The 19,127-nt window shown below is 39.5% G+C and overlaps 1 protein-coding gene across 1 annotated transcript in view; it reads right to left on the bottom strand.

Annotated features, from left to right (window-relative positions):
• eys (eyes shut homolog) overlaps positions 1–19,127 on the bottom strand; it is a 172,694-nt gene that overhangs the window by 57,107 nt on the left and 96,460 nt on the right. The window contains exons 24-31 of the mRNA XM_019870330.1: positions 18,151–18,258; positions 16,032–16,177; positions 7,971–8,142; positions 7,651–7,729; positions 7,033–7,103; positions 5,196–5,320; positions 4,557–4,681; positions 3,489–3,702 (exon numbers count right to left, since the gene is read on the bottom strand). Of these exons, the coding sequence (XP_019725889.1) occupies positions 3,489–3,702; positions 4,557–4,681; positions 5,196–5,320; positions 7,033–7,103; positions 7,651–7,729; positions 7,971–8,142; positions 16,032–16,177; positions 18,151–18,258 (1,040 nt within the window). The remainder of the gene's footprint in view (positions 1–3,488; positions 3,703–4,556; positions 4,682–5,195; positions 5,321–7,032; positions 7,104–7,650; positions 7,730–7,970; positions 8,143–16,031; positions 16,178–18,150; positions 18,259–19,127) is intronic.

A 19,127-nucleotide genomic window follows, 5' to 3' on the forward strand; every position in this document is an offset into this window, starting at 1 on the left:
AAACCCTATGCATGCACGAGGCGAACACGCAAACTGCCCACTGAAGTCGAAATTCCAAAGCCAAACATTCGAACTGTGGCAGACATGTGAACCGCACGGTCGTTAATGCTGGTGAAAAGCATCCAGTTTTTTTTTTTAATACTATGGCTAAGGTTATATTTACAGGTTTAAAGCACAATGGATAATGTATTGCCGTTTTTCCTCGACTGTAGTGTGTTCAAAGGCCTTTACTTCTTTTAGAAGAACAGAAATTTCTCTTAGTGGGAATATGAATCTTTTAGAGCCAGCCTAATTACATCGTGTCCTGCTACCCGTCCATTAAGGAGGTGAAAGAATTGATATAAGTCATACATTCATGACATGTCAGTCACGAAGGTGAACTGTACGATGTGTCAGTGAGTGAATGTCAGGTTATAACACAAGTTATTCCACTGTGGAAAAACACAAAACAAAACACGTATATATTTTGTCAGATGTCGACCCTACCTGATGACTTTTAATTGACGTAGACTTTATGTCCCATATATTGAAAAAAAAACCCAGGGTGTTTTGTCCTTGATTTATTGGTTAATGTAATGTAATAGACCGACTGATTGAACTTGTCACACGACAGAGATAAAATACTGCGAAGGACCATTCTTGGACTCTTGCAATTTCTGTGCCTTGAGGGGAGGCAAAAGGTCATTCATTACCTTCAACATTTGCTGGAAAAAAAAAAAAATCTCTTTTTCTGAAGATAGCTGACAGAGGAAACCTCAGCTGACTGTTATGTGGTAGAAAACTGCATCCTCAGTGTAACTGTTCTTTTTGCTTCGTAATTCTATCCTTGGACTTCACACCCGTCTATTTATGTTTTTGTTGAATGGATTTAAATAATAAATATTACTCATATTTCAGAGGACTTCCTTCAGGCTGTCCTTCATTCATGCACATTCCAAATGTAAGCGTATCGGTGACTCAGCGGAGAAATATTCTACAATCAACACATTTCCAAACTCCAAGTATTTCAAGTAGATGGAAGTATTTGACGTACGCACGGTAAGATTAAAAAATATCGACGAAAAGAATGACTGGCTGTTACTATGAGAGAGCATTTCATTTAATACAGGTTATGCTGTGTGCTTATTATTTTACTTACAGCATAGTGGGGTGTGGACCTGTAGTAGTGGTGACTGTTTTTGATGCGGCGAGTCCCTTGCATGATTTTTTTTTTTTTGTTTATTCCCCCCTTTTTAATGTACCACTACACTACCAGCGCTTTCCAAGTACTTCAATAAATTAATGATTAAAAACAGTTTGAAGCAGTGAAGTTCTACTGCACTGGAAATAAACTAAAAATTAAATATATTGTTGAAAAAAAAACCCATCTGATCGATCGATAAATCAATCAATCATATTTAACTGTTGTCATTATAAATCTTATACGACTAAAGCCCTTGTGTTGGACCTTATAGCTGTCATATTATGCAAGTGTATAAGGCTGAAGAAAGTCAGCATGTCTTAACGGCATTCAGTTTTTCTCCACCAGCGCTGGCCTGTGAGATCTCCATCGACTCTCAAACTGCAGAGCACAGCATTGTGTGCATAGCAGCGGCAGAAAAGGAAATAGACGAGATTGGTCTGTGAAATAAGGTTTGCTGTGGTCATCGGTGCGAATCCAAGTCACTGTACCTCAAAGCCTCTGTTTAAATTCCTATTGACGTTTTTGTTTTTTTAAAACACGTTGCAAAGCCGACTGGGTTTTGAAGAAGCACCATCTATCTCTATTTCAAGCAACACCAAGGGCACTGCTTTCTTTTAGATTGTGACCTAGTTAGATTAACTTGCGGGTTTCCATGCCCCGAAACCTTAAAACTACTTCACTATCTTTATAAATTTGTCAGTATATGAGATGCTTTATGAACGCTCAACACATGTAACTCTGCACTAACACAGTTCACCCGAGGCCCAAGAATGGATCAGGTGTAACTGGGATGACTCCATTATGTTTGGCCCAGAGTGAATTTCAGTGTGTCACACTGAATTGGTTCGAGCTCGTCTGTGTTCAATAGGTCCGCTTAACTGCTCTGCTGCTTTGTGAACAGTTTCAAAGCGAAGGCAGACCTCATCTGTCAAGAAGAAACAATCCGCCTCCTCTCTCACGCAGCGCAATTCAATCGCAATCACGTATGAAATATGTGATCTGTACCTTTCATCTGTCTGATAAAGCGTGTTGAAATGATTGGACTTTTATCTTTTGGATGAGATCAACATTTTTGCAATATGTTTGCCAACCTATTCAACAAGAGTCTGGTCAGGAGCAATCAGGGTTAGAGACCTTGCCTCAGTGCTGTTCCTTATCAAGATGTACCGGCCTGATCCAGGGGATTATGTCGACGACCCTTAGATACTGAACACCGGATCCTGCTTCACATTCTAAACAACCCCCTATGTACCCAACTCAAATATATATACATAGAATATGCCAAGACACCTTTCCTGATTTGAAATGATTGATGGGTTTTACTTCTCTCCTGACAGGCTTTGACTGATAGCAGCTCATCTTGCTCAGTACTTTACCCAAATTGTTGGCCATCACGTCAAAGCTATTGCTCACCAATGTGGCGTTTTTCTTTAAGTGCCAGACACCTTTACCAAAGGCCTACCAAATTACAAAAGTCAACCATATCTATCCACCTATCCATGTGACATCTCATGTTGATGCAACATGCCGTTGAGAGGTGCGAGGATTTCTCCCAATGCCAGTGATAATTACAGAAGAACAATGTCCACACTCATTCAACACCACATTAGGCACTTGCATAATCTAAAGAGAGCCAATACAGGACATTGATTCAAACGTACTGTACTGTATATGCACAGTTCACAAATTAAAATATATATTTTAACATCACATATTCAAATTATAGTCTCATAGCACACTGTGACCTTATTGAGACAGCAACAACATGAAAGAAATCAACATCCTTTAATTTGAATGAGGCTATTTTTCTCGTAGCATCGATCGAAGAGTTCATTGTAGGTGAAATGCGTCTAGATTCTTTAGGTGGACTCAATACAAGTCATTGCCTAAGGCTCGTTGAATTTTATAATGCCAAAATAGGAATGACATTTTTATTGGGAAACATTCAACTCAGAGACTCGAGAGTCTCCACTCATTCCAAAGTGACCCAAGAACAGTCAATGGACAGGCGATGGAAAGAATTGATTTGTTTAGAATCCGCCCTCAGTTTTGTGGCTGACAATTTGCAGATGACCTGCTTCCTCATTTCCACCGCTTGTTTGCTGCACCAAAATAAATAAAGAGAAAATACACAAGACGGTGCGTCAACCCAAGCACCGCACGAATCTGAAATAAAGCGAGCAAAAAATGATGCAACCTTTCCTGCATATGAATCAAAAATTAAACGTTTCAATCCCAAAGGCAACATAAGGACACCGCAGCAGTTGCGTGCCTATAGGACCCGCCGCCAAGTGTGGTTTTGTACCTGTGGATTGCGCAGCTGTAGACGAGGGGCTGAGTGTTGGTGTTTGCACACGTGGTGCAAAGCCGCGAGTGATGTTCTTGAGTGCAGTCTCCAAGGGAATAGCATCCGTTGCAGGAGGGAGGCAGGTGACCTTGTTGATGCCATCTACACAAGAATATGCTTCTGGACATGGATTTAAGAGGCAATCATCATAGTTGTGCTCACAGTTCTTCCCCTGTGTACACGGAATAAACAGCCCGTAGACGCGAGTGTGAAATGAAACACCAACTGTATGTAAGGTTAAGGGTATGAAAAATAAAGTTCACGTTGAAAAAGTCATATTTAATTATGCAAATGTATGCAAATGTAGTCTTATGCAGAAAAACTAATTTAATGGGGCTAATTTCCAGTGCATGTGTATTTGTTTGTTAGAATAGTTTCACAAAAAGTACCGTGCCAATTTTGAAAGAACTTTTGGAGAGGGGCGGGGCATAAGCCAAATAGCACTGTGAGGCAGTCGTACTAAGCAAACGTGCCCTTGTTAATTTTTTTTGGGGGGCCCGGGGGGATTCTTTCATAATTGTCATGAGAATATTGCCCTGCGATTGGCTGGCAACCAGTTCAGGATGTACCTCGCCTACTGCCCGAAGACGATAGGCTCCAGTACGCTTGCGACCCTCGTGAGGATATGCGGCTCGGTTAATGTATTGTTATGAGAATATCACACCAAAAAACACGATTTAGAAAGGTTTCTTTCAATTTGACGAAACAAATACGACTCCTCGTCTAAAAATGGTTTATAACCCTCAGAATGCATCAACGCGGATGACAAACGTATCATGACTTCATTTGCCGCTGATCCAAATTATTCTTGTTCACCCATGCGAAACATTTGCACTCTAGACGTTGTCAATTCATTATAGCACCAGTATTTTATCAGCCCAATAAAGTAATGTTATTGCTTCATCATAAGGGTGATTGTCGAGGGAGTTGAGGGTGCAGGAGGATAAAGGTTAATTCTTAAAAAAAAAAATAAATAAATAAAAAAAAATAAAAAATGGAGAGGCAGAAACAGGTGGGGAGCCTCACCACAAATCCAGGACGACAGAAACAGGTGTAGCCGTAGCCTGGATCACCCTGAACGCATATCCCCTGGTTGCAGGGCTGTGGAAGGCACTCATTAATGTCATCCTCACACTGAAGGCCTGTCCAACCTGCCAGGAACAAAAGCCCACAGAGTGCACTGGTGAGCCCTGGCTCTCCCACTTCCACCCTCTGAAGTGAATATCAATCAGATGCTCCCACATCGATTTTCTTCTTTTCGGGTTCACACTTAGGCACACACAAGAAAAGGCTTTCACTAAAGCGTATGGGCGCGACATACATTTTAATGAGGTGCAGGAGTATCGTCTATTTATCACTTTATCTTCATACTGTATGACTAAATCAGTCCCCAGAGAAAAGCAAATGACTATGAGAAGGTTCGGAAGAATAGTAACTTTACAGGCGTGATTGGAACCTTTCACACCACCTCAGTCAGTTGCCTTGAGTCTAACATGAATGCTCTTTAAGTTTTGAAATGCTTTACAGATGGCAAAGTGCACTCTGGGAAAGTGGGCTGGAGGAAGACAACGTTGCAGTCGTTTCACGAGTAACAAAAGGGTTCACGTAACAGACAGCGTGGGCTCGTCGGCTAGAAGTCACCTCCACAGCGTGTGAGCGACTTACCTGACCGACAGTGGCAGACGTAGCTATTAATAAGATCCTGGCAAACGGCATCATTGTGGCAAGGAGATGAGCCACATTCATTAAGTTCCACTTCACATAAATCCCCCGTGAAACCTGGCGGACAGCTAAGAAAACAAATGATGTTGGTAAACGTGGGAGGATGTCAGTTCCTTCAGGTGGCTGTGACCAGGAGATGCTTCATTATTTATTAGAAAGCTTGTTGGCTGTTGTCTTATTTTTTTCATGCAATTCATTTCGGCTTATTATTAAGATTTGTTTGGAATTTTTAGCAGGATACCTTACGTACAGGATTCATCTCTATTTGTCTTGCTATCCATTTCTCCACTCAGTTAAATATTTAACCATTTGTCCCAAGTGCACATGCTTTTTTCTTTTAATATATACAGTCGTAAAAAATGATGTCTTGTTATTATTAATTTGTTTGCCACATTTTTCTGGTGGACTTGAAGAGTTTGGTGATATATCAAAATCCACACGCTTTGGTAAGAACCCCCTGTTTGACCTCAGGAAGCATTTTAACCACATAAATAGCACCCTCTTCAATCATCAATTTTTGCTGCTGACTTTTTTTTTCTTTTTTGCACCTGTGTTGTGAAGTGAGCTGTGTAAGGTATTTTTGATTTCATCATGGACAACAGCAGCAAGAACGAATGAGCAAGTTTTTCATGCATGACCTCCGAGCTGGCCATACATGCACAGAGTGCTTCTGAGGCTATTTGCTGGACAGGTGCAGACCAGAATATGCATCACTTCAATCATCTCGTGCAAATGAAACAATCTGCGTTTTTTTTCTCTCTCTCTTTTTTTGTTTTTTATGACCAGGAAAAAATATTGCAGGAGTAAATGTAATGTTTCTTCTACCCCACATTTACTTCGTATATGCATTCCCCAAAACATTTTTTCCATTACCTTTTTTCATTCCGTTGATGAAATAGTATTCTTAAATTGGATATCATCGAAGTTGTGAATGTGTCCCTCTAGTTTGTGTCGGACTGCACGTTTATTTGAAAATGCCAAGCAAAGCGTGCATTACCTGCCTGTAATACACATTCACTCCCATAAACTTACCTTGAAGTGAATATGAAATTGCAGTCCACTAAATCAATATCGTATGAGAGCTGTGGGCTTTTTGAAGTCATGTTTGTCACGGAGACATTAAAAACGTGACACAGACCATATAGAAGCATATAGCACAAGGTCACACAAAGTAATTAACTGTAGGAGACCGGGCGGGATGCAGAGTCCTACCTCACTCTTACCACAGACAACATATATTTAGATGCGTGTCATCACTCAAGTGACACAAAGACTGCAATTAAATAGTAATGACTGGCTTGCAGCATACCCGAAGCACCGGTGGGCGATGTGATTGAATACACACACCACAGCTCCACTCAAAATGTACTTTTAATTGGTGACAGACTGAACTGTGCAAGCAAAGATGTCAGTGGAACAGTCAAGGTTCTTACACCTTATCTGAGGTGAAATTCAAGCACTTTAACTTTTTTTTTAAGGTTGTCTCGGTTTAGAATGATTATTCCAAGGCCACAAACTACATTCTGTCTCATTGCAACATTCAGAGAATCCATAAAAGGAAACGTATATTCGTTTTGTGTACAGGGATGTATTATTATCAGCTTTGAAAACACTTTCTTTCATAGCCTTACTGTACTGCCATTGGTCATTCAAAACAATCATGAATCATTCGGCATGGCACCAATGACTCGCCAGTTAACTTTCTCACACACCCTCCATACAAGTTTCACTGCTTACAATAGCAAATTAAATGTTTTCAAGAGCAACCATATCAACTCACCTGCAAGTAAAGTTGAACCCTTCGCCATCAATACATGTAGCACCATTCAAACAGGGATTGGTCACACAGTCCTGCAGAGAAATATACAGTACATCAAATATAGTATAATCCGTAAGAGGTCACAACAAAGGTACAAAATATTATCTGAGGCAGTAAGAAATAACTGCATATTTGTTTGCTCACAGGCGGAAATAATTTATAGACTCGGCGATAAATACAATTTGACAACATATTCGACACATGATTGTGGACAACAATCTTATCACCAATGCTCCAGCTAACACAACACGAAAGGTGTCTGGGCTGGTCCACTACTCTTCTCGACCGCAACCGGGCAATCAGAAGAGATTAAACTAAATGTTCAAATAGACATTATAAGAAACTCAATGCCTTATCTTTAGAGTCCAGCTGAAGCTGTGTTGTGTTCGAATCAATTACGCATTAGACTGAGCAATTGACTTTAATCAGGTATTTGTACAAAGTTTGCATGATCGTGGTACTTCGGTCCCACTATCTCGCCGGAGAGTCAATAAAGTTAGTGACACTAGAGACCACACAAAGACTACAAAGTTCTTCTTCCCGAACATTCAGCAGGTTTAATCATTGAAGTCTACTCACATCAATGTTTACTTCACATCTGCCGCCGCTCCATCCCGCCTCACAAAGACACGTGTAGGAAGAGATTCCATCGTGACAGCTAAGGTAGGCCCAGAAGCAGTGAGGTGGCGGAATTGATTTAAGTAATAAAAAATGATGAGAGTGGAGATGAAAAAGAATGCTTCTTTGAAAGCAGCTCTATTGCTGCACAAAACACATGTTGAGAAACATCTAATTTGACATCCTGAAAATCATCACGGCAATGTGGAGGGACCTTAATTCAAAGTAATTCCATCATAGCTCCTCCTAATCATTTGAAGGGGACAGAGATAAATACTTACCTCCCTTGAAAACAAGGTGCCGACAAGCATTCGTCAATGTTGGTCTCACAGTCGGGGCCAAAGAAGCCGTTGGGGCACACGCAGTGATATTGATCGGCTTCGTCGATACATGTCCCGCCATTTTGGCAAGGCATTGAAATGCACTCGTCAATGTTAACTTCACACCATGCCCCTAGGAAATAAAGCATACTTCTTTAAACAGTCCAACTCAACTGGAGAGGTAGCTATTTAGAGCTTGAAAGCAAAAGAATTCATACATTTGTTTGTTTGGAGAGCGAAAGTTAAAAGTGTAAGTCAGGATCTTCATACTCATATTCGTAAAGTCAGTGTAAAGATGAGGATGGGCAGCTGGCGGCCACTTGATTAATTGAAAAAATAATAATAAGTAAGCGGCACAAAGGAGAAATCATTTTTTTCTGTTCCAACTTGCTGAATAATGATGGAAGTGTGTTTACTTCCAGACGCGTGACAGAGAGTTTCAACACCGCCGCTCCACAATAGCACCGTGGCATTTTTCCCGATGTACCTAATTTGGTGGCCACTGAGTTTATACTGCAAGTGCAGTACATACTCTCACACGCATATTAAGTTTGAAGTGTATAATTGATACGGACGGTCTCCCGACGAAAGGCAGGTTAAGATAATATGCGATTATACAATATGAATATGAAATTATGATCCATGACTATCTCGAGGGAAACAGCACAGCCACGATGTCAATATAAAGCTTGCGTGTCTTCATGAGAATACGTCTAATCTGTTGTAGTAGTGTGAATGACAGCATTTTCAATAACATGTGAAACATTTTCACGAGTATGTATGAGAGGCTTTCAGGATTGTGTGAGTGTATTTTCTTAGTTTGTGTGAGTCATTTTAATAGTGTATGAGCAAAAATAAAAAACTCAAATAAAATCCGTCGAGCCTCTTACAGCTCGTCCCTAATTATGTGTGTGCCTTATGACCCTCGTATTCAACTGCTTCTTAACACAAATATCTAACCCCTCAGTGTATTGTAGACATCGTCAACATGATCTGCTTAATCTACACTGATTCATTTTGGCTCAGAACTATGTGCAGGATTGATAGACGTTGGCTCAACAAAAAGTACACATTCAGGGAATGAGAGTTCAAAAATGATGGTCGAGGTCAGATGAAAATGACCAGAGTGGTCAACGAAAATATCCACTCAAGAGAACATCTCTGAAAGCACAATAATTTGAACCATGAAGAAAACGCAGCAGGACACATGACCTGGTGCCACTCTGAGTTCAGAGTAGGGAACTCAAGTATCCTTTCTCTCACACACACACACACACACACACACACACACACACACACACACACACACACACACACACACACACACACACACACACACACACACACACACCCAATGTGACAATGCAAGATTGGATGAAGAAAGTTTGACAATTGAAGAGAGGAAGAAGATTGCTTGGTCTGATGCTCCTCGACCCCTGCTGCCACATTGGGATCGGAGGGTCAAACTCTAGCACAGACAAAAAACAAAAATAAGAAAATAAAACCCAAAACAAGGATCCATCCTGTCTCATATTAGATTAAGATGCTGGAGGTATGAAATTCAAGGGATTATTGACTAGATTTATTGATCAACAACATTGGGAATGCAACCTCATATCATCAATACAAAAATGCAACCAGAGAGTGGAAATTAAATGTATTTTGACATACTTACATAGTTTAAGTCAAAATGTCTTGTATCAAAAAAAAAATATCACCACCCACTTAAGCAGTTTGAGTATGTGATGTGTTTTTATTAGACTTTTTGGCGAAAAGAAAACTAACTCGGCAGATTTATCCTTTGATGCTACTCACGGGTTGTATACTGCATGCCCTTGTCAAGCTATATAATGATTATCTGTTGAACTGTATATCCCACTGATGCAGTAAACTGCTTTGTCAGGCTCATTCATTATTTTCAATGGATTGCAAAGACGTGGGTCACATTGCATACTCGGCCTTTTTGTTTGTTTGTTTGTTTGTTTAACTAGAATATATCGACGTGTGTTTTTCTTTCATTAAAAATGCTGTAATAAGTGACCTTTCCCATTAGAACTTCCTATTCCAGTTGAATAAAATGTCTCCTTCTTCCTTTTCTTTTCTTTGAAACGTGCCCGGGGATAGTTGGTTTATTATTCAAGTATTTTGGTAAAACTGTGGTGTTGTTTTATTGTTAAAGGCCAGATTCTTTTGGGCTATCATTGTATTAAAATATCTGTAAATACTTGTAATCATCAATGATAATACCGGGGACCACGACTTATGTTAGTTAGGTCTGACGGCAGTTTTTAACTAAATTTTCAGTGCAGAATCTAAAACTGATTTTCGATTGTCTCTATCACGCTAGGTTTTGGAGCAATTGGATCTCTGTTTTATTCAAAATGTGAAATAAATGAGTATGTATGTAAATGAAAAAAAAACTAAAATGGGAGAGTTACAAGAATGTAAAAAAAGAAAAGAAAAAAACAGCATAGCATTGGCACCCCCCCCCCCCCCCCCCCCCCCCCCCCCCCGCCCCCCAGTAACTTTAGAATTGCTTGAGACTTGAAGGTTATGACTTGAGACTTGCTTGCTCCTACCTCTGAAAATCAGTACAGGCTGTGTTTTATACTGTAATCAATTTGCTCTTCACAGTGGATCATATTGTCATGAAATGTGTTGTCTTGTTTGTTCTGTTTTATTCGAGTGGGCCAGGGGCAGCTACACTTTGAGTATGTTAAAGCTGCCCAAAAAAAAAGGCATTTTAGACGCTGGGATGACAATAGAAACAAATAATTAATTAATTAATTAAAATAATAAATAAATAAACATAGCATGGTCCTTGCCTTGATAAGAGGAAGCCATTCAAATCAGGTCTTATTCACATTTATGAATGTATTATCCTAAATATGTTTGGGCAAATGTTACAAAAATGAATTTTGTAATGTACTGTCTCCCTAAGTTCAGCATATTGATCATCGCGTGTAAATCTTCATCTTAAGGTTAGAGAGTTGCCTTGTTTTGCTAATCTTACGAACTGGACAGAATCCGAATTGAACTGATCTAAAATCAATTTATGGATGGATGGATGGATGGATGGATGGCAAGGTACAGAGTGTCACTGACGGTGTAGGGGTACACTTGCCTGACTCGTATGCGGGCAGTGTAGGATTGGTTCCCAGTCAGCTATGGTGTGGATGTGGGTGTGAATAGTACTCTTTGAAATGTGACCCTGTTCAGAATAAGCGGTGTTGAAAATAGTTGGATGGAAGGATGGGTGAATGGCAAGGCACCTATAAAATGATATCATGGCTCACTTGTATCCTTTACTCTTTAGCTCAAGGTCCGTCACGCTCACTTAAAACCCATGTGCTGCAGTCGATGTAAATAAGTTTATATAACGCAACATACAATTTTACAAAAATTGTAAAAGTATTATTCCTGAATATTTATTTTACTTTCAACCACTCGACATGTTCAGTGGCATCAGTGCTAAACATACACATATAGTTCTTATTTTTTTACTATGTATTTTTGCCCTCTATGGACAATAAAAGCGGTATTGTGCTATGACCAAAACATAAATATAAATCTATATAAATAAAACATGAATTGGAATATTTCATATCACACAATTTTTATGCTTTGTCTTTGATTTAAAGATGACAATACGCAAAAATCTACAAAAATTGTAGAAATTGTAACACATGGGTTACTATCCTACTACCGTAAAAAAAGAAAAGAAAAAGAAAAAAAAAAGCTATACCTAAATATTTGCTGCAAGCCAAATCATCAACTCTCATGAGTCAGTTTGACACCTCATTAGTTATCATACGGAGAAACATCCTTTAGTTTCTCACCAGCATTAACTTTAATCAGCCGGCTTCCAAACAAACATCAGCAACTGAATTAGGCATAAAGCAAGGACTGTACACATGATTGGAGGTTTTAGAGTTCTTTATCCCCAGCTGACTAAATACAATATAAAATAATTTATTAACCACACAGTTGTAAAAAGGTACAGTATCTTGTTTTTAATTGTAGCATGTGGTCTACTTTTGTCTACCTTTCATCGTTCTGAGTGCAGAGGTTACACAAATCCTCAAAGTGCAAATATCAATACACGATGGGAAAAGAAAATAAACTCCTAAGGGGCAGGGGGAAGAGGAGTTCGGGTAGATGTAGTGAAATACATAAATTGGTGTCAAAAAAGTATTCACTGGAAGATAAAATCAATGTTGCCTGTATTTCAAAGCATTCGATAGGATAAAGCTAGGAGTTAGAATTCAATAGAACGGTCAGAGGGTTGATTCAAATCTTTTTTAATAAAATGCTACAAAAGTGCGCTTCTTCACTGTAAAATCATGCACCAGTTAAGGTCATAAAACATTTGCTTTAGGATCAAGGAACTACTATGAGAGGGGTGGGAAAATAATTTATAAAAAAGGTTGTATCAGCGTTCGCATTGAGTTGAAAAGATATATTTTGATGTTATTCCTTAAAGGAAAAAAAAAAGTCCATAATGACTTTTAGTTACAGCATTAATTGTACTTTCTTTTATTTTGACTTCAGTTTAACCTTTAATTATGTTGGGGGTGGAGGTGGGGGTCAATTTTATGCCAGGATCCAGTTACCAAATAAGGCTTCTTATCCCAAAAAACGTTTTACAGGGATTAAAGAGCAGACACCTGTGTGTTCCTATGCTATATTAAAATAAAACAATGCAATGTCATTCTAAACGTTTCAGCTAAAAGATAAAAGGAAAAAAATCATATATGGAAGACAACAGAAAACAGTAGGCACGCTAGATTGAACTGATGACACGTTTCTCTTGTCATGTTCATCCAGCAGCGCAAATTCACTGACGCCGCGCTGCAACATCATCGTCCAACAATGTGCTCACCGAGGAAACCGCAACAATGTGTTGATTGCTCTGTACCGTCACTCAAGGGAAACACGCTACTTAATGACGAGTGAAGAAGAGAAAACAGAGGGTGACAAATGACAACAGCCCAAACTGTGATTCATATCAACATGATCGCCCATGAATCATGTCACCGTATTGACTCCTGACCTCAGGACTGAACGCTGCTCTCATGCATAGTTAAATAACACATGCTGGGAGCCTTAAAAGCAAAACATCCTCATTAACGATCCGACAAGTGAGATTCAGGCAGCTGCCTGGGCTGTCTCAGAGTGAGATTAACATTTTTATGGTGTATGTCGATATGGCACGAAGGGGAAATGATGTATACAACAGCACAAAACGTAGTTGTGCATAATTATGTGATTAGGTGAGCGCTTATACGAAGGCAATTACTGACTATGTGCCTTTGCGCTGGACCTGTAATGTAACAGTAAGCTTCCTTTTATTTTCCCCTCCAGGGCTCTCTCTCCAGTTGTTCGGTATACAGTCATTTCCTTTAAAGCCATTGTGGTGGATTGAAATCAACTGCATTCAAAAGACATGGGTGACAAGCTGTTAGTAAGACATGGACTCATTAATAACTCTGGAGTTATACCTTTACCATAGATATGTACATTCTATTCTGTTAGGTGTGAATGGTTAAAAGCTAAAGAAGCTGATTAAAATGCGAAACACATCCAAAAATGTCACGACTTAAAATAAACATCTCATGATTGTAATGTGACACTGCACAGTAATGTTCTGACTCATGCAAACAGGTCTGCCATTACCACACACCACTTAATGAGGCAATCAGGGACCAAGGCAATTCTATTAGATGTTACGCTCCCTATTCCAGCTTGGTGATTGTACTTTTATTAAAAAGCCCAAATTATTACTTTTTGTTGGTTTAAAGACAAAACTACTTTTGTGTAACAAACCTTTTTCTTTTTTTTTTACATGGGTCCCCAACCAAAAATACAATACTAATAGATATGCCGTTATGTATTTGTAATTTTTTTTATGTGATTTACATTATTCTGAAGACCACTTTTCTTTTAAAAGTTACCACTTACTTCTGTGCCACAGTTTACTTTTTCCTCTTCCCACTGATTCTGCAAAAACGCCAAGTTGGATTCAATTTAATGTATTACAATGCAATATTAATAAAGATGCTAACATTATTGTAAAAGATATTAGCATAGACCCTAAACACAGAGGTGACCATTCCATCAGTAGAAATGGAAGGTCCGTCAACGGTCCGTCAGTGATGGATTGAAAGAGTAAAATGGCAAAATGTCTACAAATGAGTTTTCATCGGTCACCAGAATCGTCATTAACCCGGTCTGTGTTTTAGCCATGCTAATTTTTGACTGACTACAGTAGTGCTTTAATTTTGCGGTTTGTTTACAATGCTCACTGCGAAGGGTGTTTCTGCTTCAAACATGTTGCTGGCCTGCATTAAAATCGAAAACCTTTGGAGCCTTCACAGCCTCGAAAAAGTGTAATGGAAAAGCGACCACGCAGGATGGAATCAGCACGCAGGATGGAATCAGGCTGTTTCGAGGTAGAAAAACGTCCTCTGAAAAGGGGGCTTAACTGTAGCCGGAGCGGTCTGGATGGCCTGATTGGCAGACTTCACATTGCACCCGTTGGCATTTTCAAATTTAAAGTTTGTATCATCTATTTTATGAATTTCAATGACATCCACAAATGTAAGGAAAATTCCACTTTTCCACAATTTGACGCCAGCCTCAGCTGTCACTAAATCACATCTCTTTGGTGTTTCGCATCCATTCCCGGCTTGTGTGCAGTAGGTGTGTCAGAAGTCTGCTGTGTTTGAGAAAAAAAAAAGGACTTATGCGTTACCAGGAGAAAGTGGCCATAAGTGCAGGAATTTAAATTGAAAAATTGCATGATGACAATTTCCATCACCTCCTTATTGTGTTGGGTTTCTTCATGTGTTGGAATTGATGCCAAAACAAAGAATAAAAGAGTATTGGGGGGGAAAAAAAAGTAAATGTGACTTTGAATAACCTGGTCAGACAGAATGCCAAGTCCAAAATAAAGCTGAACATTCTGGCTCACTAGCCAGCAACACCAATAAAATTCAATCTAAAACAAAATGCAGGTGGAAATGAACTGTCATTATCGTGTAATCCCATCCATGCAAGCTAACAGATATAGACTACACTGATTTATTCGTAAGCACCATCAACTGTTGGACCCTAAATTGATTCTGGCATTCAATATGCACAAAGAAAAAAAAAGCAATTGATTTGCTGATGCCAGTAGCACATATTATAGTTATGTGTCACATACATCCACATTTCAGAATTTCTTGAAATGAAGTTTAAACAGGGTAATGTTTGAGCCCTCCGCAAAAAGTTACATCAAACCATCCAGGTAGTTTTTCTGCTGCGGTGGAAAGTTACAAAGCGAATACTTGTGTGAATTTCAGTGGGTTTGAGCCAAGTTGGACTGCATCCTCTGGCTGCTTGCTCTCTAGGGGAGTCCCGTTTCCTTACATGTGCTTAGAGCCTCAGAAAAAGTAATGACTGGTACAATAGTGTGCGCAGGCCTAATAATAAAAGCTGCTTCAGTGGGAATTGGGCCATGCGTGTCAGGTTCTTCTCCCCAGAGTTGCAATACCTCAGAGATTTCACCCCCTCTCTCAATTGAGGAAGGATAAATTGATGATACAAGTACGGAAGACAAATGAAATTAATCTTCCCAGTCGTTGACAGGAATCGGCTTTAGTGCAAAAACACACGCTCGCGTGCTCACGGATGTGTGCTAAAATAGCTCGATACCTGTCTGGCTGGAAAATAAGACGAATGGATTGAAGTAAAGCAACTACAGCGTTGCGAGACTAAGGAAGCCGATGTAATAAAATAAAAGGAAGCAAGTGACAGTGAGAAGTTTCCATCAGACCAAACAGGTGACACAAATGTTTATCTTGTTAGCGTCACTAAAAGGTAACCACTGTATCTGGTCTGGGCAGGCAGACCAATTAAAAGAAGCAGTTTTTTATACTAAACCTCATCTGTGTCAGTACTGTGGTTGACCCCAGAGCCCGATAAGCTTTTTAGACTCTTCCATTGATCTTGTTGTCACCAAGGGGAAAAAAGACGTACCTGAGTATCCAGGGCGACAGACACATACAAAGCCCTCGGGCCTGCTTATACAGGTGCCCTCCTGTTGGCAAGGTGAAACTTGACACTCGTTCCCACTCAGGTCACAGAGCGCTCCGAAATATCCAGGAGGACAACTGCACTGAAACCTGTGGAACAGAAAGATATCGCAGAAATTTTAAAGTGAAAAGTGGAGCATGCTGTCAGAATTCATTTTGTTTTCCCTTCAAAACATTGGCAACTTTGCAAATTGTCATGTTTAGAGGATTATGGAATATCGGATGCGAACTCTTTTATGAACATTTCTTTGTGTCCACATGTCCATTTTAAACGGCATTTGGGGAGGTGTGCAGAATCAGAATATGAAAAGATATTTATTTTCAAGGATAGATTTGTAGAAGAATGCAACTACAATAAATTAAATACAATATAATGTCATAACAGCATTATCAGCATTTGAAAATAGATAACTGATCATCAATTTAATATCATATTAATGTCATTCGTTCTTCTCCGGAAGTTGGTTAATTTGCTTTGGATTGTTATGGGGAAACACGATAACTATCTGACAGATAACTGTCGGATTGATATCGGTAAAACAATGACGTCACATTTATGGTAGGCTATCAACAAATTTGACGGAGACAAGAGATGCCTTGAAACAATATTGGTCTGGTTATGTTCAATTTAAGAACAGGACTTTTGTTTTTTTTTTCTTCTACAGTGTTGCAGCTACACACACACACACACACACACACACCCACACACACACACACACACACACACACACACACACACACACACACACAGAGCGCATATATGGCGTGCATGGGATAATCGAAGCTCTTTTTAGGTGGGCATTCTGCACTGGAGCCTAGTAGCTAGTGAAATAATGTGTGTAATACTGTAATACTGAAAGGAAATGCTATAGTGATAAGATAAACTGAGTTGTAAATATTCCTATAAAGTTAAAGTAAACCATACATCAGAGAATATCTATTCTGGCATATTCAATTCAGACCATAACAAATAAGGAAGAGGGATGGCATAATATTGATGGAACTATTTGAATAGGTGGAGGAACTGATTTTTCATAGTGATCCTGACAGACATCTCTCTCGAACAGGAACAATATAGCGGCAATTAAGTCTCCCTGGGTGCAACTCGCTTTGAATTATGCTTGATGACTTATTACTGAAGGGAATAGCCTAATGAGTCTGGTAATGCAGTTTACTCCATTCAAATCCCTCTCCCCAGCTGTCATTGGCTCTAATATCTTCTGACCTCACATCTCTGAGGCAATGTCTTCCCTATTTATAGGTTGGCTGAAATCAAAATAATTTAAGCAAGGTGTCATTTGTTATCATCAAATTAACAACATTATATCCAATTCTGGTGATATGGAAGTCATTTTTATCATGTGGCGCAAAAAGCGCTGCACCTTCTAATTCCGGAAGCTCTAAAAGGCTCAAGTGGTCAGTGACAGTACTCTGACAAAAAATGAACAGCCTTTGCTTTGCCACCTGCCTGCTAACACTGCATTTGAGCTTCTTATAAAACAGAACCGCATCAGTTGATAACGATTTATTCTTTCCCAGTGCATGCAGTATGATAAGAGCTGAATGTGAATGTGTACAGATGTGGAAAGACACCATGGAGCACGGTGCAGAGTCAGATACATCAGCTCAGTGCACAAGAGCTCATTCAACTTGTCGGGTCAGGGAGATGAAGATAATGGTGAGTGCGTTGTGTTGTTCTTGTAGTGGGCACTGAGGTTAAGACACACCGGACTGTGCAATAAGGCCAGCATTGTATTGAGGAGGGTCGGGTCACCCGCCAAATCATGGCGGGAGACAAACCATTTAGGACTCAAATTGGACCTGGGACTTCTTTACACATCTGTCCGACTAAGCCCACAGGGCCAGGGGCTCCCATTAAGCACACCAGAGAGAAGTACCCGTAGCGCTGGGCTGGAGAATGAATTCAGAGACGTGATGTTTTGCAGCTGAATCTAGTTACTGTCTTGTGGAGAGCAGCTTATTTGCGATGCAGTATGCCAAGGATGCCCTCTATGCTTTTGAAAATAAAAGGCAATCAATTCTACCTTGCTTTTTATTCTTACTTGTTCACTAGGTCTTGACAAGTTCCGCCATTGAGGCAAGGCTGTGAGGAGCACTCATTGATGTCTTGCTCGCAGTGGAGGCCGGAAAATCCCATTCGACAAACACAGCTGCAATAAAAAACACAGAACAATCATATCGATGGGTGGTGGCTGAACAGACATGTAGATGATGGTCCATTTTGATGGATACTTTTTACACTGGAGTGTTTGTTTACTTTTTAATTTGAGTTTTAGGTTACATTTTCCACTAAATTATTCCAAAAAATGTAACCAAAAGACCTATAATTCTAGTGTACAGTGATCCCTCGCTCTAATGCGGTTCACCTTCCGCGGCTTCGATGTTTCACGGGTTTTTTAGCGCAGTTTTTAAATTGCTTTTAAACAGTGAATTGCATTCTGCATCCTGATTAGCTAAGCCACTGACCAACGTGAACAGTCTCCGCACCTCGTCTTTGTACATACATACCCCACAATGTCGACGAAACGTTCTGCACCGGCAAAGGCACCTGAGCATGCGCTCGAGCAATATTATTTTACAGTCCAGTATTTCCAAAAACTATTATTGAAATTGAAATTATCCACATTTTTGCTCTGATGTGCATGAAAATTTAACAAGCTCTCATGTGCCACCTAACAATGCAGTAAAAGGAAGTATTCAGTTGTTTTTTTTAATTAAATCTACTACCTCACCTCTGAACAAGCACCTGCAAGCTTCTTTGGGGTAAGACGAGTATGATTGTATGAATGTCATTTTGTTTTATCAATATATCAGTTTGATATTGTTTCACTATAATTAAATTTGATCTCAGTGTTCAAGTGTAGCTGTTTAATAACGCTTTTGTACGTGAAAAAAAACAAAAACAAAACAAAACACAAAACAACAAAAAAAGTAAAAACAATAATAATGGCAATCCAATGCCATTCCAATTAAGGTCCCACTCCATGTACTGTAATTCTTAAAACTCATTCGTTCCCAA

Source organism: Hippocampus comes, unplaced genomic scaffold (genome assembly GCF_001891065.2).
Source record: "Hippocampus comes isolate QL1 unplaced genomic scaffold, H_comes_QL1_v1.1 scaffold76, whole genome shotgun sequence".
In the NCBI taxonomy this organism is placed as follows: Eukaryota; Metazoa; Chordata; class Actinopteri; order Syngnathiformes; family Syngnathidae; genus Hippocampus; species Hippocampus comes.